At 36.3% G+C, this 20,965-nt stretch overlaps 1 protein-coding gene across 4 annotated transcripts in view; it reads left to right on the forward strand.

Moving 5' to 3' along the window:
• The window catches only part of RECK (reversion inducing cysteine rich protein with kazal motifs), a 60,142-nt gene extending 39,386 nt beyond the window's left edge, over nucleotides 1-20,756 (forward strand). For all 4 annotated transcript variants that reach the window (XM_048075798.2, XM_066992030.1, XM_048075799.2 and 1 more), the window contains 11 exons: nucleotides 114-326; nucleotides 1,093-1,229; nucleotides 2,856-2,996; nucleotides 3,877-4,065; nucleotides 5,858-5,980; nucleotides 6,476-6,647; nucleotides 8,698-8,890; nucleotides 11,021-11,231; nucleotides 12,602-12,675; nucleotides 17,080-17,235; nucleotides 19,491-20,756. In XM_048075798.2, the coding sequence (XP_047931755.1) occupies nucleotides 114-326; nucleotides 1,093-1,229; nucleotides 2,856-2,996; nucleotides 3,877-4,065; nucleotides 5,858-5,980; nucleotides 6,476-6,647; nucleotides 8,698-8,890; nucleotides 11,021-11,231; nucleotides 12,602-12,675; nucleotides 17,080-17,235; nucleotides 19,491-19,706 (1,825 nt within the window). In that variant the 3' untranslated portion in view covers nucleotides 19,707-20,756. The remainder of the gene's footprint in view (nucleotides 1-113; nucleotides 327-1,092; nucleotides 1,230-2,855; nucleotides 2,997-3,876; nucleotides 4,066-5,857; nucleotides 5,981-6,475; nucleotides 6,648-8,697; nucleotides 8,891-11,020; nucleotides 11,232-12,601; nucleotides 12,676-17,079; nucleotides 17,236-19,490) is intronic.
• Nucleotides 20,757-20,965: the final 209 nt, after the last annotated feature.

Consider the following 20,965-nt stretch of genomic DNA (forward strand, 5'->3'; position numbering starts at 1 on the left):
AGGGAAGCCATATCAAGGTTGTAGAATTCATATGGTGAAAGCTAAAATATGTGTTGTTTGTTTGGTTTTTTTTCCTCTTATATACATGCTATATTTTAACTTCTTGTTTTAAGACCAACAGAACTTTTTAGGAGCTGCAATACACAGTCAGACCAGGGAGCCATGAATGACATGAAGCTTTGGGAAAAAGGGAGTATTAAGATGCCATTTATAAATATTCCTGTTCTTGATATTAAAAAATGCCAACCAGAAATGTGGAAGGCAATTGCCTGCTCACTTCAGATTAAACCTTGCCACAGCAAATCTAGAGGAAGTATTATCTGCAAGTAAGTACCATGGAAAAAAGCAGTTGAGAGGTTCTGCTAAGGATTTTAATGAGAACTGAAAAGCTGCTGTAGGACTGTGTATGACTTATATTAGGAAGACATGGCAAAGCAAGCGTGGGAAGAACGTGAGCTTGCATAGTTGCTGTTGCTTGAATTTCCATCACTGTAAAGGGAAGATGCTTGCCTGCTAATGACATGGATGTATGCGCTTCCATTGTGAAGTTTATTTTTATATTTTTTGACTCTGTGTTGTCTATAAAACTCTCTTTTCTTTTTCGGCTTTTGGACCCATCAGTGATTTTAACTGACAGAAGGCTCTGAAAATCACAAAGTTTGCTTTAAAGAAAAAATAATTTTTGAAATAGATGATTGGATAGAAAAGAGACCAGTTAATAGGTACTGGTAGAGAGATACGCGTTTAATCTGTATTAAATGTTAAATCAAGGAAATGCTTGAAAGATACATGCATAAGAAGCCATAGAAACAAAAATCACCAAACCCAAAGTAAGTAAAGTTTAGTATAATAGATAGTTCCTGTCTTTGTATTGCAATTTTGTTCCTACCTCTGCTACTCTTTACATGCAGGGATATGTGTGTGATTTTTATATATATACATATACGTGCATATATATATATATATATATATCCATGTCTTATGAGGCAGTAGAGGAAAGGTGTGGATTTGAGAAAGGGAAGAATATTAATACAAGACCTTTTTTTTTTTCAAGTGATGTTCATGAAGTTCTGTTTGTTTATTTATCTGAAGATCAGATTGCGTGGAAATACTGAAGAAATGTGGAGATCATAATAAATTCCCTGAAGGCCACTCAGCTGAAAGTATTTGTGAGCTCTTATCTCCAACAGATGACTTGGAGAACTGTATCCCTTTGGATACATACCTGAGTAAGTATCAACATACGTAGGCAACAAAACTAGAAACCAAGATACGTTGAGCACTTATTGTTAGTTTTAATAATTTTTGTTATATTTCAAATAAAATTGTATTAAATGTGAAACATTGTTTATTTAGTATATTAGAGAAAATTGTGTTGTTCAAATTGCCATAGCTCATTACATTTATTCCTTCTTGTACTGGATATATGCGGCGAGGTTTTTAGTAGCAGTGGAGGCTGCAGGGGCTGCATGTGAGGAAGTCAGGGACTGCTCTGTGCCAGCCACAGCTGGCGCAAAACAAAGCTTAAACTAAAAGAGGGGAGATTTAGGTTAGATGTTAGGTGGAAATTCTTCACTCAGAGGGTGGTGAGGCACTGTCACAGGTCGCCCAGAGAAGCTGTGGATGCTCCATCCCTGGAGGTGTTCAAGACCAGGTTGGATGGGGCCCAGGGCAACCCAATCTAGTGGGTGGCGTCTCTGCCTATGGCGAGGGAGTTGGAACTGGATGATATTTAAGGTCCTGTCCAACCCAAGCCATTCTATGATCTCGCCTGACAAAAAGGTACTGAGCAATAATAAAACCACCAGCACAATTTATTTACAGAAGAAAAGGTGGACAATGCTTGGGAGGACTGATATCAAATAAATATCACTTACACAATAGCAGAATTTTGAACATAAATTGTTGATGTACAAAATGATGCTTTTTCTTTCTGATATATAAACTGTGTTAATGTTCTTTAACTGTGCAATTAGAATAACCAAAAAATATATTAGCTACTGGGGTAATAGAATGTGAGCTTAGTAGGCATGTTAGCCCTCAATGTGGAATACAAATGTATTAGTAAAATTTTATCTTAGTTCTAGATTTTATTAAATGCATCTTTTTTACATTCTTTTCCAAATCTGCTCTTCCCTTTTACTGATTCATATTACATACTTATATCTGTAGGACTTAAACTTTTTTATTGTTACAGTATCTATCAGTTTTAGACCTTCCAAATTAAATTTTGTTATTTCCGTCTTAGAATCCCACAAACTTTTAAAATAATAAAATTTTGTTTAAAGCTTCAACTGAAAGTGTGCCTCAACATGTGCATATTGTTCCCAGAGAGACAATGTATTAAAGTTTTGGGTGGTTCTTTCCATTTAGCTGCTTCATTTCCATGTTGTCTTTCCTTTCTTTAATCTTGTAACAGGAGAATATTGCTACTGAGTTAAAGGGAAAACAGAACCAAACTCTGTCAATGATACCAAAGTTGGTTAAACATCAAGTCTACTTCAGACCTACAATTTCTTGATTATTGACTGTAACACTTTTCTTGATTAGATTACGGGTCATTGTCAGTTTGTATTTTTGTCATGTATAAAAATTTCTTGGGAAAACAAGATAGGGAAATAAATTTTTCTTATGAAGAAACGCTTGGGTCAGTGTTTCCAGGATTGAGTACTAAGCTTTTAAAGTAAGTCTACAAACTAACTTGTCCTGTCAAGTTTTTAAAAGTATAATTAAAAATAAAAAAGATTTCACAGAGTTTTCAAAAATAGGATTTTACTGAACATAAGAAATGGCTTGCTTTCCTGAGGAGAAACAAACCTCATTTAAATCATATATATTGTATATTCTGTTTTCAGGCCCAAGTTCCTTAGGAAACGTTGTAGAAGATGTTACACATCCATGTAATCCAAATCCATGTGCAGCTAATCAGTTATGTGAAGTAAACAGAAAAGGATGTCAGTCTGGAGAATTGTGTCTTCCATATCTGTGTGTACCGGGTAAGGGATTTGAATTTCTGTTTGCCTGAATTTTGGTAATAAAAATGTTACTGAAATTTTGATGAAAGCTTTAGAATAAATTGCCGACATTCCCAAAAAACTATTATCAATATTATCTTGTCTTTTCAAAACCTGTAGCCTGCCTTGTAGCTCCTTTCATTTATTCATATGTTCTTATTTTTATTGTTGACTGAAACATAATGTCTCATTGGAAGATATATTACTTATTTTACTTCAGAAGAAATAAATGTCCAGACATGGTCTCTAAGCATCCTACCTGCTATTTAAAATTACAGGCATGAAGTACTGAAAACACAGTGCAGCTTGCTGCTTCTCAGAGCACAGTGGCATGTATTGCCCTGTATTTCCACATCTTATTAGCCATATCTGCATAATTTTTCTTATTGGTGAAAATAATGGACACAATCTCCCTGAATTGCCTGCCTTGAAATTAATGAAAATTAGGATGTCGGTCTTGGGAGGACATTCTGAGAGCTCTGAGAGTCTGATCAAACACAGGGAGATCAAGGATGTGTGTTTGCATTGGCAGCAATTCTGGTATTGTATTAAAAGTTCAGGATATGGTTTCGTAGGTGCAGTTGTTCCAAATCCCTCTTCATAGGCCAGAACGACTTCTCAAACTCTGTCTGGTAGCTCACAAGTAACCAATTCAGTAACTAAATAAATTAACACCCAAACTTTCTATTATGAGCTCTTCACTGTTACTACAACCTCTTACTTCACTGGATTCGGAATGCCCAGGCTCAGGGCTTGAGAAGCAAGTGACATGGCATATAATTTATATCTGCCTCTCCTTTTTTCAAGTGGCACTTGATGAAATATTTACTAAATATGAACTTAAATTTCTCTTTGTACGTAGGCTGCAAACTGGGAGAAGCCTCGGATTTTATTGTCCGTCAAGGTACGCTTATTCAGGTTCCATCGTCAGCTGGTGATGCTGGTTGTTACAAGATTTGCACCTGTGGACACAGTGGATTGCTAGAAAACTGCATGGAAATGCATTGTGTTGACCTCCAAAAATCGTGCATTGTTGGAGGACAAAGAAAAAGTAAGTTTCAGAACAATTATTATATCTATACAGGTCTTGTTCTTTAAGCAATGAAATCTGGGGTGCATATGATGATCCAGAGAATCTGAATGCAGAGTTTATCAGAAAATACAAAAGTTAATGTCTGCATCCCTATAATACTTGCTTAATTCTTTTATATGCTGGAGGGTTGCATTATTTAAATCAATATCTAACAACGTCTGTCTAAACCAATGAAAGTCCTGTGTAAAGCTTGTTCTTATTATGCCATTTTTCAACAAAAAGGTCACTGACTTGCCTCACATGCCCTGTGTTTTATGGTGTTTGATAATACCTAGCTTCTTTTCTGAGAGCAGAAGTTAACTTTTGAGAGCTCTGGGGACTGAGGAAGACAAAGGTTTGAGGGGAGCCAGTAGGCATTAGGGATGAAGCAAGAACAGTGAAACAACAGTATTTGTTCTAAACGTGCTGTATTTCTGAGATTTAAGCACAGTGTAAGTCACTCCTCAGTTGCAAAATCAGTGATATTTTGTGTGTAAATCAACTGAAAAATATCTTGGAAACTTTTTTTGCAAACTGCTGACAAATTCCTTCTTTCTTGGGTAGTTCTGTGGTTTAAACAGCTTTTTGTGCTACAGAGGCTTTCCTCTTCCATCCTCATTTGGTCAGCTGCCATTTGTCTGGGAGTACCTCTTCCACATTGCTCAATGCTGAGGATTTTACTTGTGCCCCTTTAGTATTTTACAAAAATTCTAATCATAGAATCATAGAAACATTAAGGTTGGAAAAGACCTTCAAGATCATCTGGTCCAACCATCACCCTACTAAACTAGTAAGTCAACTGAATTGCTTCTTTGGAACTTCTGAAAAGATTATTTATTGAAACAAATGTTTGGAGTTTCCCAGCTTCACAAAGAGGTCACGCCAAGTGATTTCATAATTAACCACATATCATCCACCAGATGCATATATACAGATTGCCATATATAATCAACTGAACCTTCAGTGTAGAGATTAGAGCAAAATGTCTTATTTTGTAGGGCACAGTTACTTTTGTGCTTTCCTGAAGAGCTGTGTGTTTGCTGGTAGTCTTTAATAACTGACCTAGTTATGGATAAACTGGCAGTCATTAATATGAATTGATTTTATATAAGACAAACGATGCAGTGAAGGGCAGCCATATGTAGAGTTCACAAAACCAAACTGGAATTTCTAAACTGAAGAAAAAATCCCTACATTTAGTGTTTGATTCTCAGATTCAGACGTTAGAAAGTTAGTGACTTAAAAGATGCACTTATTTTTTCTAAAGATGCAGAAATCAGGCAGAGTGCTCTATCCTTAAAAAGCAGCTGTGATGGTGTTAGTTGCATTGTTAAAGGCTCCTTTCTGAAAGCCAGTGGGTCAGCATACACCTCTGTATTTTTGTATTCTTGTACTGAATGCTTCTACTGGGTTTCTGTTTGGCTTTGCTAGAACCTTTCTTGTTCCATGCTTTGGACAAAGCTTAAACTTGAACTAAACTAAAACTTAAACTGTTTGCTGAGACTGAAATTAAGGCTGTAATGGACATTTGCAAAACAACAAAGACGTAATGAATGACAAAAATAATGAAGCATTAACACTTTCTACTTCTTGACAGAAAGTACACACCAAGGATAGAAGTACACACAAAAGATAGAATAAGGGAAATTAAGGGAACAATAATGAAAATGGTAGTATTTGTATAATACATCTGAGTATGTATTATACAGAAGACTATGTAGTCTTCCGGTATATTTGTAGTAACTGTACATGTTTACTTATTTATTTTAAGGTCATGGAACATCCTTTAATATAGATTGTAATGTCTGTTCATGTTTTGCTGGAAATCTGATATGTTCTACTCGTCAGTGCCTAACTGAGCATAGTTCAGAAGATGAACGTCGGAAGTTTACAGGTAACTTTCCAAACTACAAAAACTGTAAGGTTATTATTCTCAGAGTGAAGTTTAGCTTCTAAATTCTTTCTACAGTATTCATGGAAATAATTTGTTGTGAAGATGTTCTTTTCTAATGTTCATCCTGCACGTAAGAAAAATTGCATGCCTTTGAAAAAAATCAGTACTGGAAAATTAAACCTCAGGTAATCCGTGGAAATAAGTAGAGAAAAGGTAATGCCACTGGGAATGAGAGACAAGGAGTTTGGGGGAAAAAAAAAAAAAAACAGCTGAGTAGAATCAGCAAGGAGGCAGGGCACAGACTTCCCTTCCTACTACCTATAAATGTTTATGTGCTACAGTATTGCTTATTTACAGGAGGGAGGTACCAGGTTCAAGATATGGTATATCTTCACATTTGCTGGATGACTAAGATGGCTTAGTGACCTTTTGTTTATCTTCTGTCAGAGAAAATAAGTGTGCACCAAATTCCTGTTTTATGTGTTACTTTTGCAGGTTTACCATGTAACTGTGTAGATCAGTTTGTACCAGTATGTGGTCAAAATGGGCGCACATATCCAAGTGCATGTATAGCTCGATGCGTTGGTCTCCAAGACAATCAATTTGAATTTGGATCATGTATTTCCAAGGATCCTTGTAACCCTAATCCTTGTAATAAAAATCAAAGGTAAAAGCAGAATGTTTTTAAGCTTTTCTTTGACATTTACTCATAAAGCAAATATACCTTTTTCTTGGTGAATATATTGTATAGTCCATTGTACCTTTGAATACTCCAATAAGAAGAACTGTTTGAAGTAGCTACTTTTTATTTGTCACAGTAATGGACTGTAATAACTGCCAATTTTTGGTTCTGTTTATGTAGCACTATATCATTTAAGTTCATTATGCAGATCTCAGTTCTAGCAAGAAAACAGAAATGATGTATAATTTCAAAAATGGGAGAATCAAATTTTGTTGAAAAAGCAATAAATAATTGGACATTTTACTACTTTGTTTCATACTTTTCTTCCAGTATTTACCAAAAAAACAAAATCACTTGAATTGAATATTTGGATTCATTCTTGCTTATTCTGTCAGTAATCTGTGCTTTTTATTTCTGAAATGGGAAAATATTTAGCACTGTGGAAGACTTAAGTTTCTCTTACGTAATTATATTGATATCTTGTTAAAGCCATGTCTGTACAGTGAAACATTAAAACAAAACTTTGGTTTATACTACTGACACAAGAAAGTCAGACCTTTCTTACAGAAATCAGTGTCTGCGGCTTTTAATATTGGTCTCTGTTTTCAGTTTTCTTAGTGTTGTGTAATCTTTCAGTCTCTTTGAATTTGTACATGTTCTGTTTGGAAAGAAAGCCACCGTAAGAAATTGTGTAATACTGTGCTTTCCTGAAAACTAATTACAGTATTTTGTTTTTTTTTTCCTGCCCATTTAAATGCCTTGATGCAGAAAACTGCAGAGAAAACAAAATAATTCTGCAGCTGTAATTGTAGCTGAGGCATTGAAAACTATCAATTTTAAAGCTGCATTGTTGGTATACATTCTTTGACTTCTATATTTTTAATTTTGAAAGTATTGAAAGGTTTTCCAGATTTACGGAATAATCGTTATGCTTAGAACCTCAACTTGTTTCATTAAAGACTGTACATGTATTCTGGGTCAGTTTGATATTGTAACATAAACTAAATGTGTAAAAGCTCATTTTAAAATTGAAGTGCTTAGAATATGTTTAAAATCTTACATTCCACTTCTATTTTTAAAGCATTTAAATCTCAGAATTTCTGAGTCTTTCCTCATATAAAATGAAAATGTGTAATGCATAAAACAGCAACACTCAGATTAAGGACATATTTTACATGATTATTGTAATTTGTAGGAAAAAAAGAGATTGTTAGAAAGTCATCTGACCTTTCATCAGTCTATTCTTCAAATTCTGTTGGCTGTCATCTCTTTAGTAGAGGGATGTCTTGCAGGACATACGGCAAACGTTTTGGAGATAACACCATGGGAAGTACACATTTGATATAAAGATCTGATGGTTTTTATCTTCACTTCTATGAATGCTTGAGAGAGGTGACAGGCCAAAAAGGAAACTATATTAGTACTGGATTTTTCTGTTTCTTTTAAGTCATCCCCAAGATCAGATGTGATATAATGTACTGAACCTACAAAGCTAAAATACAATTAGATATTTGTAATTGAATCCTCATAATCTTTTAAGTCTTGTTTTCATTACCCTCTCAAGAGGGGGTTGGGCTATACCTCTATAATGTAATCATTTTCACTTGCAATTCATTGCAAGTTTTGGTGTTTTATCTAGTTTTCCTTAAATACACATTTTAAAAGTGAAGCTTGGGAGTAGGTAAGAAGTTTATTCAAGACTTTCTGAGAAATCCATACTCAGTAAAATACTTGGTAAAAGATTAATTTTTATGGAACCTATAGCTGTGTGCACATACATTGACTAAATGTGGTGTGAACAAGTTCTAGGTTTGTAATGAACTTGTAATTGTCTAAATTGTCTAATCAAAATGTTTTGTCACATGCATTTCCTTCAGTTCTGCTGAACCAGTGCTCTATAAAGCACTGGAAAAGATTTCACTGTTGGTTTTTTTTTTTCTGACTATTTTGAGAGGGTTTTTTGGTTGGTTGGTTGGTTGGTTGGTTGGTTGTGTTTTTTTTTATGATGACATGAAATTATTATGACTTTATGCAGGTGCATACCAAAGAAACAAGTTTGCTTGACTAGTTTTGGAAAGTTCAAATGTAGCCAGCATGAATGTGTGCCAAGGCAATTAAATTGTGACCAGACACGGGATCCTGTTTGCGACACAGACAACGTGGAATACAGTAACTTGTGTACTTTGTACCAAAAAGGAAAAAATTTAGCATATCGAGGACCGTGCCAGGTAGGAAGTGGTTCTAGCAATATTAAATCTTTGTTCTTCAGTGTTCCACTTTGCAATATTCTGTTTTTATAGTTTACCAAAAATATTCATAGATTGTAGTCCTTTAGAACTGTAATTTCAACTAGAATAAAAAATACTCTGCACAAAATGGTTTTCAGGATTTTGTCAACTGTTTCTTTCCTTTAGTTAACAAATGTCTCAAAATCAAACAAAACCTTTGCTTCTGCTTTCTTGGGGGAAATACTCTGATATTTGTATTAAGTCTTCCTATATTTTTCACTACTACTGCAAGCATACCTCAATGTAAGCTTTAATTAAAGCAGTTCCTTGGCTAGTAACACCAATTTTCATCAATTTGAACTTTCTGTAAATGAAAATTAATGCTTGTTTATTTCTCCATTACAGTAAATCTAATTTATTCAGAAAATGTCAGGACAATTTGACTTGCATGTTAAATTCCCCTTTTATCTGCTTAAATAGTGGAGTTAGAGGCTCGGAGTCACTGCTGTCTTGGCAGCAATAGGCTTTCTCTAGCAAGTCTTTAGCATTTTGTTTGATTGCGTTCTTCCTTTAGCAATTTCATTGTTCACAATACTCCTAAGCTTTTTTGAGACTAAGCAGACTGTAGTATTTTCTTTAGGTAGTCTGGATTGAATTGGTCTTCATATTAATCCCTCAGAAGTATTAGGATTAGGTTAGTTCTTCCATCCCACCATTCCCTACAGTATTGGTAGACAGGCTGTTTCTGTCACTCTACAGACAAGCTAGGAGCTACTGTTTTCAAAGTCACTGGCTTTACCATTGATAGGCTGGTCATTTCCAGATTTTTCTCAAATGATGAAGATGAATTTGAGACATTCTCTTGGTCTCAACTGATGAATGTTTGTAGAAATACAGAACCCTTGTTGAGGGTTTTTCTGTGTAATAAATGCACTTTTTATCCACTTCAGGTTTCTGCCTTTCTGTCATCTTTTTTTTTTTTTGCCCTTTTTCAGCAACCTCATTACGTACATATAATTCTTCTCATAGCATATCAGATACCTCACGAGATACTGCTCTTGAACAGTAAGAACTGAAGGATATTGCACAGCTGTTTTTTTTTCTACAGCACTTACATGTCCAGTTGCATCTGTGCTCAAAAAGTGTTTAACACTGGTAGCTTTAAGTTTTTGCTCTTACAATTTTCCTTTAATGGGGAAGTAGACTGCAAGACATGAAACTGCTTGTGGTGTTCACATTTACTTGTCTTCTATTATTTCTGTTATTAACTTCAGCATGTAACATAGAAACTGTAATTGTCTTGCTACTTTAGAGCATGCACAGTGATGATAGAGGTATGGTGATTTGCTTGAAACGTTAGTTTAATAAAATATTTAGATATTAGCAAGAAATTATGGAATGAACTGTGTAATTTCACAATAATTGAACAAAAGTATATTCATACCTTGTCTGTGAAGAATCATCAGTTCCATTTACTTCTGTCTATGTTCAGAAGCATAAGTTCGTTGGCATTTGACTTCTTGAATGTGTTGGACAAATATATCTGTATAGGCAAGATAGGAAGAAAAATACATTTTTCTATGATTTTTATGTGTATTTGAATCAAATGGCACACTAGATATGCTTTTGGGAAAGAAAATGGATACAATAAATAAATGTATTTTTATAGTTGTAAAGGTCTCAATAATAAATACTTTTGCCAGAGGTATCTAGTAATAGATTCTATTCTTTTGAAATAAATGTAGACATGTAGCTTCTCAAATAATGTGTAAGAAATGCATGCGCACACACTAAATTCCAAGAACACATTGAGATGAATAAATAATTTAATAAGTTAAATGAAATTAGTTGTATTATTTAAGCATTAGAACAGACCTACAATTTGTCTTCCCCAAAACATGTCTTACTGTACATTTCTCAGATTCCAGCTTAGATTATTCTTTAAGTATTTATTCTCTGTATTTATTACTTGTACATTAACTGGCAGTTAATTTACTCCAGATTTACTAACAGTATTATCAGCAAATGAACTTTGCCATGAACGTTGTTCTTCCTAATGTTATAAAATGCTCTTTATTTTTGCTTGTAGCATGAACAAACTGATCTTTAAAACATTTCTGTGTGTTTCAGCCATTTTGCAAATTGGTAGAACCTGTATGTGGACATAATGGGGAAACCTACAGCAGTGTCTGTGCTGCCTATTCTGACCGTGTGGCTGTTGACTACCATGGACATTGTCAGGCTGTAGGTGTGCTCTCAGACTATAGCTTTCATACAGAGTGTGCCTTTGTGAAGTGTCCCCAGCTTTCTGCTACTGCCTGCAAACCAGTCATTGCACCAGGTATGTTAATTCATTGTTGAAGTTTACTGCAGATAGGAGAGAGTCTCCAGGCTACATGTATTAATAGGTGTATATTTGGAACTAAACTTATGCTGTAAAATACTGTATTCCATTACGTCCTTGAGACATCTAAGAGAAAGGATGAAGTGGAGGTCTTTAGTTAAGGCTAGAACAAGGCAGTGTCAGGACTCAGCAGAGTAATTCCAAAGTGGAAAGGCTTTTGGTTTTAGGAATCACTCTCCTTCAGTCTTTAGAAATGTGTGCAGCTGTCCTCATAGGACCTGTTTTGGAGAAATGAATGAGGTCTGTGGTGTCTAGGGTAGAATGTCAGCGGGAATTGGATGAGTAATTTTTCAGAATTGGCAGTGCAGATACCACATTGGAAAGCCAAATTGTCTTCAAAGTAAAGTTCCCAGAATAAAAAAACTTTTATTTAATTAGAAGACAGAGTAAGATATAGTTGTATTTACAGTACTGTGAAAAAGGAAGACAGTAGGAATAGTTTTTGCAGTTTTGCTATTTTGAAATGTTTTTTTCATTGTCTTTACAAATACTTCTCAACAAAACGGTCAGTAACTGATCACACAGCAAGGAAAGGTCAGTTTTCAAAAAGTTTCATGTGTTTTTTTCTCAATCAGTTGTTTGAAAAAGGGACTATGTGCTTTTAGTATTATTCTAATATTGTGAAAGTCATTCTAGGAATGTGAATTATGTAGTCGAGGGTATGAATTAAACATAAAACTATGGGTAGGCGGAAAGCTGAAGTATTAGCCCTTTTGTTTCTAAGATAGTGAGGGAAAGTAGTAAGGGAAATATGACATGCTTGCATGTTAAACACAGATCTGATAGAAAAGCTGGGTTTTCTTTCCCCCTTGCTATATAAAGATTCTGAGTTCTAATATGGTACAACCACATAAATTGATGTTTGCAATGTGCAGTTTCACTTCTGTTATATCCTAGCTATTTCAGCTTTTGAAATTCATCACTGCTATAGTTGCATATGCATGCATGTATCCATACAGAACCTTGGCTTGCAATACTTAATGTACCTGTGTTTTTAGCATACAATATCGTATTTAAACAAATAAAAGTTAATCTTGCTGCTTCACTTTAGTAGTAGTAAGTGTCTGTGTTGAAAAGTGACTGGTTTTGCATTGCAAATGTTTTCAATATTTAAAAAAAAAAGTGCAATTTTGCTATCAAGTTGAAAGACTTGCTTTGCTTTGGTAGTTTTGATATTTTTATTGTCAGTATTCAATTTTTGAGCTCTACCCACTGTAAAGTGAAAAGACAGTTTGCTTTTATTTCTGCGATTTTATGGTGTGGGGGTTTTGTTTTGTTTTGTAGTTTATTTGTTTTTTATCACACAGGAGCCTGCTGTCCACTGTGTGCTGGAATGCTGAGAATATTATATGACAAAGACAAGCTGGACAATTTTGCAAGGGTAAAGTTCAATCATTCCTTATGTTAAATGGTACACGGAAAAGTCAAGTTACTTTATACTTTTCTGTATAATGCATTATACAATCAATTACCTTTCAGTAGATAGTATTTGATTTGTTGTTTTCTTTACACTGTTTATACTTCCCTTTATTTCTTAACATTCAGATACAGAAATTGAATGACAATGCAAAGCAAAATAAAATCAGTGTAGACACAAACAAGCCTTTTAACCTTGCTGTGTAAGTGATTTGTTACAGTAAAGACATGCTAAGGGAACTGCATCTATTTCATGGTAGCAATACAGTGTATATTTGTTATTTATGGCCTTTTCGTTAAGATTATTCTGCTGGCTCACTATTTACTAATATAAGCAACTTAGTTCTGACATTGTCTGATGTTTATATTGGATTGTTTTTACATTCTTCAGGATCAGCTAGATAGTTACCACTGATTTTGCTGCTCTTCAGCTACAATGTTGGTTTTAAATTTAACATCTCTGCAAAGTAGATACATTCTTCATTGCTGCTATTTGAAAACCTCCAGTTTAGTCTGAATCTTACGATGTTGATTGTTCATTACTGAACAAAACATTCTACACCCAACCCCACTGTGGGGTGTGTAAAAGGATTACACTTCTCTGTTGGTCCTTGCTTTCATGCTTTGGTAAATGGAACAGAGCACAACACTTGATTTTCAGCACTACGTTGCAACAAAATAGAGTTTATGACAGTCATGCATATTGAAGCAAAATAATTAATGTTTGCATCTACATGTGACTTTCATTTAAAAAATCAAGAAGAAAGAATTTCCTCAAACGTTACAAAAGTTCATTAGACTATTTAAACACTTAGATGTAGAGATAGTTAGCTATTATAAAAACACAGAAAAAAATTTAGATTGAACAGGACCTCTGGAGATTGTCTAGTCCAATCTCCTTCTCAATGGAAAGTTAACTCCAGCTAGATTAGTTTGGCCAGTTGAGTTTTGAAAACTTACAGGAATGGAGATTCCACAAGCTGAACTCCACTGGACTCTCTCCAGTTCATCAGAATGGCCTTGGGGGATTTAAGTATGGGGAGGTGATCCCTTCCCACTGGCTCTGTTCTTGCGTTTGCAGCCCAGTTATGTGGTTGGCCTTCATCTCAAGGGTGCGCTGCCAATTCATGTTGTACTAATGATTTTCTCTAAGATTATGTTTGTGTGCTTGCATGTTGGGTGTTTTTGTTGAGTAACAGTGTCCGTTAGGTCATGACTGCATCCTGGAATACCTTGTAGTTGTCTTAACACTAGTGGGAACATGGTGACCACTGCAGCTTCTTTGTTCCTACCTTATGATGTGGATATGAAAAAGAATTACTGTCTTTTTAGTTAGAGAAAGTTACTGGACTTACTAAGTAGTTATTCAAGTAGTTGGTGATAACTAATCTCCTCTCATTTAAAGAATACCTGGATTTAGGATATATATTAGTTGCTTTTTTCTTTTTTAGGAGCTTCCTAAAGTACCTCAATGATAACCTCTTGGTGCAGGTGCTAAGGTAGCCAACAAGGAAAGGTGCCCCTAGATCTGTTACTGGAAAACAGAAAGGGTATTGTGGGGGACGTGGCAATTGGCAGCTGTCTTGGTCATAGTGACCATGAAGCAGTTGAGTTTAAAATTTTTGGTGACAGGAGGAAAACTGCCACCAGAACTTCAGCCCTGGGTATGGGGAGAGCAGACTTCAGGCTGCTCAGGGAACTAGTTAGCAAGGTCCCCTGGGAAACTGCTTTTGAAGGCATTGGCGTCCATCAGTGCTTGTCAGTCTTTAAGCACTGCCTCCTAAAAGCACAGGATCAGGCAATTCCAAAATATTGGAACTCAAGCAGGCAGGGCAGGGCTGACCAGGGATCTTCTTCTGGAGTTTAGGCATACAAAGAAAGTGTATGGCTGCTGGAAGCAGGGTCAGGCAACGTGGAAGGACTACGAGGGTGCTGTTCGCTTTTGTAGGGAGAAAATTCATGTGGCCAAAGCCCAATTAGAGTTGAAGCTGGCCAGGTCTGTGGCAGACAATAAAAAGGGCCTTTTTATATATGTGAATAGAAAATGGAGGACCAGAGAAAACATAGGTCCACTACTTGATGGGGATGGTCTCCTCACAAACAGGGACATAGGTAAAGCAGAGATGTTTATGCCTATTTTGCCTGTCTTCAACGCTGCTGATGGGCTTCGGGACCCTGGGTGCCCTGAGCTGGGGGACTGTGATGGTGGGAATGATAAACTCCCAACCGATCCTGAACATGTGTGGGATTTGCTGATCCACCTGGATCCATACAATTCCATGGAACCAGATGGGGTTTATCCCAGGGTGCTCAGAGAGCTGGCTGACATCATCGCAGGATCTCTCTCAATTATTTTTCAATGGTCCTGGGAATCTGGAGAGGTCCTAGTAGACTGGCAGCTGGCAAATGTTGTACCAATTTTCAAGAAGGGCAGGAAAGAAAACTCTGATAACTACAGGCCTGTCAGTCTCACATCAGTGCCTGGTAAAATTATGGAGAAGATTATCCCTGAAGTTATTGAAGCACACCTGGGGGACAACGCAGTCATTGGTCCCAGCCAACATGGGTTCATGAGGGGTAGGTCCTGCCTAACAAATTTGATTTCCTTTTATGATAAGATCACCCATCTAGTCGATCAAGGGAAACCAGCTGATGTGATCTTTCTGGATTTCAGTAAAGCTTTTGACACAGTTTCCCATAGGATCCTACTGGACAAAATGTCCAGCGTACAGATGGACAAAAACATCATACGATGGGTGAGCAATTGGCTGACAGGCAGGGTTCAAAGGTTTGTGGTAAATGGGGCCACACCTGGCTGGCAGATGGTCACTAGTGGGGTCCCTCAAGGCTCCATTTTAGGGACAGTCCTCTTCAATGTCTTTATAAATGATTTGGATGTAGGACTAGAAGGTGTTTTGAGCAAATTTGCTGATGACACAGAACTTGGAGGAGTTGTGGACTCTGATGAAGGTGGAAAGGCCTTGCACAGAGATCTGGACAGATTGGAGAGCTGGGCGATCACCAACCACATGAAGTCTAACAAGAGCAAGTGCCGGGTCTTGCACCTGGGACAGGGCAACCCTGGCTATACGTACAGACTGGGCGATGAGACGCTGGAGAGCAGCCCCACAGAGAGGGATCTGGGGGTTGTGGTTGACAGCAAGTTGAATATGAGCCAGCAGTGTGCCTTGGCAGCCAGGAGGGCCAACCGTACCCTGGGATGCATCAAGCACGGCACTGCTAGTCGGTCGAGGGAAGTGATTGTCCCGCTCTACTCTGCGCTGGTGCAGCCTCACCTCAAGTGTGAACTGTGTGCCGTTCTGGGCACCACAGTACAAAAAGGACATGAAACTATTGGAGAGTGTCCAGAGAAGGGCTACTAAGATGGTGAAGGGCCTAGAGGGGAAGACGTATGAGAAGCGGCTGAGGTCACTGGGCCTGTTCAGCCTGGAAAAGAGAAGGCTGAGGGAAAACCTCATCACGGCCTACAGTTTCCTCACGAGGGGGAGCAGAGGGGCAGGCACCAATCTATTCTTTTTAGTGACCAGCGATAGGACCTGAAGGAATGGAGTCAAGCTGCAGCAGGGGAGATTCAGGCTGGATATCAGGAAGAGGTTCTTCACAGAGAGGGTGGTCGCACACTGGAACAGGCTCCCCAGGGAAGTAGTCACGGCACCAAGCCTGTCAGAGTTTAAGAAGCGTTTGGACTGTCCACTTAGTCACATGGTCTGAATTTTTGGGTAGACCTGTGCGGTGCCAGGAGTTGGACTCGATGATCCTTATGGGTCCCTTCCAACTCGGGATATTCTATGATTCTATTCATCCTTGCCAGTCCCACTCAGCCTTTCGGAAGCAAAGTCAGTTTTTATTTTCAGATGATTGCAAATGCAGCTTGGACAAACAGATCACATCCCTCTTGTGACACCTTGGTATTAGTCTGTTTAGATCTCCCAAAGCAATCTGTTCCATCTTGCAGAGAAATTCCCATCATCGTTCTCCTCATTTCTGGTGGCTCTTGGAACACCTAGATTCTGTGATGGGTAAAGGAGTGCCAGTTGATAGGTCTTCTCTGCCTGTTGTTTTGAGTACAAGCAACTGTGACAGATGACTGTTTATGTTATTTTGAGGGATGTGATACACAGACATACCAACTATGAAGGTGGAGGACAACGTATATCAAAACCATGGTTAATTTAAGAAGTCATTTATTCCCAGCCCCTTTTCTTACCCTTTTTGCTATAGATTAGTGCTGAGTAGTTTAATGGCTAAAAGATTTTCTAGCATGATATCAAGTTTTTTAAAACTGAAAAGTAGAAATGTAATTTTGCATAATATCACATCATCCAGGAAGTTCTTTGTTTTCTTCCAGGTAACAAATAAAAAGCCTATAACTGTACTTGACATACTTGAAAAAATCCGCCTGCATGTCTCTGTGCCACAGTGTGATGTGTTTGGATACTTAAGCATAGAATCTGAAATTGTGATTCTCATCATTCCTGTGGATCAGAACCCCAAACCATTGCAGGTAGGCTATATTCTTATTTTGTTTACCTGTATGGATTTACTTTTTTTTTTTTTTAATGTATACACTTTATTACTTTCAATATAGCAGTTTTAAAGTTGTTCATTTTCTTGTGTGCTGAATACATGGGGATTTTTCTAATTACTTGAATCCAAATAGTAAGTCTTATTAATGGTAAAAGGTGTCTTGAGAATCCTGCTGTCTTGGTAAGAGGCTTTTGAGTATGGGTAATTAAAGGGGCAAGGTGAATGATGGAGTTACATATTTTTTATTTTAAAATGAATACATGCAGAACCTCCAACATTTTACGGCTAAAATAGTAGAAAATATAAACTGATGAAAATATATTCATTACTGAATATCATAAATTATATTAATTGTAAAATAAATGGATACTTGTGTATGAAATGGAGCTCTTCTGTCTCTAGTATTAGGCTTAAAAGTAGGTTGAAGTACATGGGATATTAGACTGAAGCACATCATACATATTGCTACATTGTGTTTGTCTTGATGTTAAGCAGCAGTTCATTCCAAAGGGAATCTGCTAACCCTATATTCTGAGACCAGCCCGGTTTTGATAATCCTTTCCAACTCAAGGTAAAAAGTTCAGAGAGATCCCAAAATCCTGTTACGATCTTAAAAGGGAAATGCAAGTCCAATAAGTTGTCCAGCATGCCGTGTCATAACTAATTCATGCTAGCAAATAAGCACCAAAAGCTCACAGTACTAAATTCTAAATGTAAACCAACAAATGCAGGTCAACATTCTTACGGTATTTTCTTAGGAATGCTTTAGAACAGTAGAAGTAGGGCTTTGGCTATATATTGCATTTTTATTGTCTTGGAGCTCTCGCTTCATTTTTACTTTCTGATCATTAACCTGTGCAAGAACAGTGAGGATATCTTCTTCCTATTAAAAGCAACATTTTAATGCCATTTTTAATGCCTTCTTATAGTTGTTTCTAATAGTCTTGCTTGGCCCTGCTGACAGCACATTATAATGAAGTCCCTTTGGGGTGCTCTGACTGGTTCATTCTGTCACCTTATACATTGATGTGCACTACTTTAAAATGGAAGATTTAGCTTTGAGAACAAAAAAGAGACGGGAAAACAATCTCATCTTTTACAGTTTAGGCGGGTTCGCTTCTTTGCTGTTTGTTTTATATTCATGTCTGCTTCCATTTCCCTTTTATTTCTATGGTCTAATTTTGCATTTTCGGTATTGCTTCTGGGATGGGCTAAAGTTCAGGTATAGTGTGAGTGGGTAGATTTGCTGGCAAAAATTTTGCAAGCTGCAGTATCAAATAGGGCAGTTGTTACTTTGCTACTGGAGCAAACCTGTTACGTCCAAGTCTGCTCAACTTTTAACAGGAATATTATTCCTTGAACAGAAATAGCTCAGAATTTTGCCAGAACTTAGGAAACAAGGTCTTGAGCCTTAACCAATCTGATCAGCTCTCACCCAGTCTGCAGCAGATGCTGTCAGACCCTTGGGGAGAGGAGGGCAGTCTGAAACCAGGGAATAGCTGCTCTGCTCACTGCTGACACGTTACTGAGCTAGAAGATCCTCAACTTTCAAAGCTTTGGGACCTCAGATGTTAAGTTTGTCAAGTTAAAACTTTATCAGCAACAGCTTCCGAAGCTGCTAAAGAGGCTTAATACTAGATTTATTCCTGGGATACATTAGAAGCTAAGGTGGAAAAAATTGATTTTATAAATAAATTTATGATTATCATTATGTCAGTGGGAGAATGAAAAGTGAATGACGTTATCTTGATTTTCTCAGGTTTTCCTATTATTTCCATTCTTCTATTCCTTTCCCATAAAAGAAATCAGATTTCCCTGATTGGAAAGCAAAAGCCCAGTAACTAGAAAATCCCAATTTTCCACTGTTGCAGACTTCAAGGTACTATATCTTGGTTGATCAGAAAGGAACTCCTCAATTTATAGGTATTAACTAATAATTTACTGTGAGCTTTTTGGAGTCAACATTCAGAAACATCATCCATTGTATCGAGCTTCCTTATTTCTCTGTTGCTGCTACTCAGGGCTTCTGCAGGGCTTCTGCAGAAGTTTTCCTAGTACCAAAGTCTATGAGCTCCAATAGGTTGTTTAATGACTACTCCAAATCATCAATGTAAATTTTACATGTCGATTGGAATAATTCAGATTTTTCTTTCTAAATTTTGCTATCTAGAAATAGTTTTGCATTGGCATTTTACGTGACAAGAAGAGAAATAATAACACTTTTCTTCCTAGATTGAAGCCTGCAATAAAGAAGCAGAAAAGATAGAATCACTGATAAATTCAGACAGTCCAACATTAGCATCACATGTGCCGCTGTCAGCTCTAATTGCATCCCAAGTACAAGTATCGTTTAGCATTTCTTCTACTTCTGTTAAAGTGTTGTCTGTTCTGCACTCCCTGTTCGTAAGCCTTTTATTTACTTTGTTAACATTAACGTGTTATATATAGCTGCTTAGAAAATATGCATGAGTATTGAGGGTGTTTTGTATTGTGAAGGACATTGAGAATTGTTGATCACTGAACCAGAAAACAAAAATTCCAGAACACTTGGTGTACTAATATTTTTCACTGAAGAATGAAGAATATTTGGAATATGAAATTTGGAATGTGAAACATGATTCTTTTATTCATTACTAGTCAGATGTTTGTTTCAGCACAATTAGATCATTTTCCACTGATTTTGCAATCATAAAAGTACTCTGGAAGGTTCTGACATTATAGATTTATGATTTTTGAAAGAAGGGATCTTACAGGTGGTTTTTTTCAGAAATGAACAAATAGTGTTTTGAGTTTATTGAAAAATTTTAATTTTATATTATTAAGATGAATACCAGTGACAACAAAAAGTATGCACCTATTCTAAACATCATTTTTGGAAGAAAAAAAAATGCTGCTACTTAATTACCTTACCAAAAATATGAGAGTTTATTCTCATGTAAATACACTTTCATATTTTATTATGAAGAAAACTAGCCCTGGGCCTATTTCAACAGACATCTTTGCTTGGACTAGTGAAGATTTGCAGGACATTGGGCTCAATGCTTGTGAAATGACAATCAAGCTCTATACTAGTACCTGACTTCAATGAAGAAATATGTTCTTTTTATAATTTTGTACATTTCAGAATCTCATATTGGATGCAAAATTATAAAGAATCTCAGTATCTATATTTAAGTGCCATTTAAAATATTGCAGTATTTGCATGTTATCTAATGAAATTTATACTTTAAATATGTTTAAATGATTATACAAACAGTATGTTTTATTACTTATTTTATGCACATGACCTTAGTCTACATGAAGTATTTTATATCAGTATTATGATAGCCAACTTTTGAAGTATATACAGAAAAACTTATTTTTGCCAAAATGCTGAACGTCGAAAGAAAGCACTGAAAACTTTTCAAACATGTATGTTACTGTAGCATGTCTGTATCAATTATTTTCTGCTAAATCTTTTAAACACAAAAGTATTAAAGCTTTTTTATTTTAATAAAACTGTTGTGTGTCCTTATATGTGAAAGCATGTAATTTTATAGAAGTCTGCATTACAGTGCTTCTTTCTTTTCTTCTTTCTCAAATCAATGCTTAGAACTAACTGCAATTACATACATTTGTCTTACATAGCTTAATCTTTCCAAAGGAAGTAAATTTCAAGTCTTTGTTTCTTGTGTTTTTTTTTCTTACCACGTTTCTTTGTAATGTCA

This window comes from Anser cygnoides, chromosome 2 (assembly GCF_040182565.1).
Source record: "Anser cygnoides isolate HZ-2024a breed goose chromosome 2, Taihu_goose_T2T_genome, whole genome shotgun sequence".
In the NCBI taxonomy this organism is placed as follows: domain Eukaryota; kingdom Metazoa; phylum Chordata; class Aves; order Anseriformes; family Anatidae; genus Anser; species Anser cygnoides.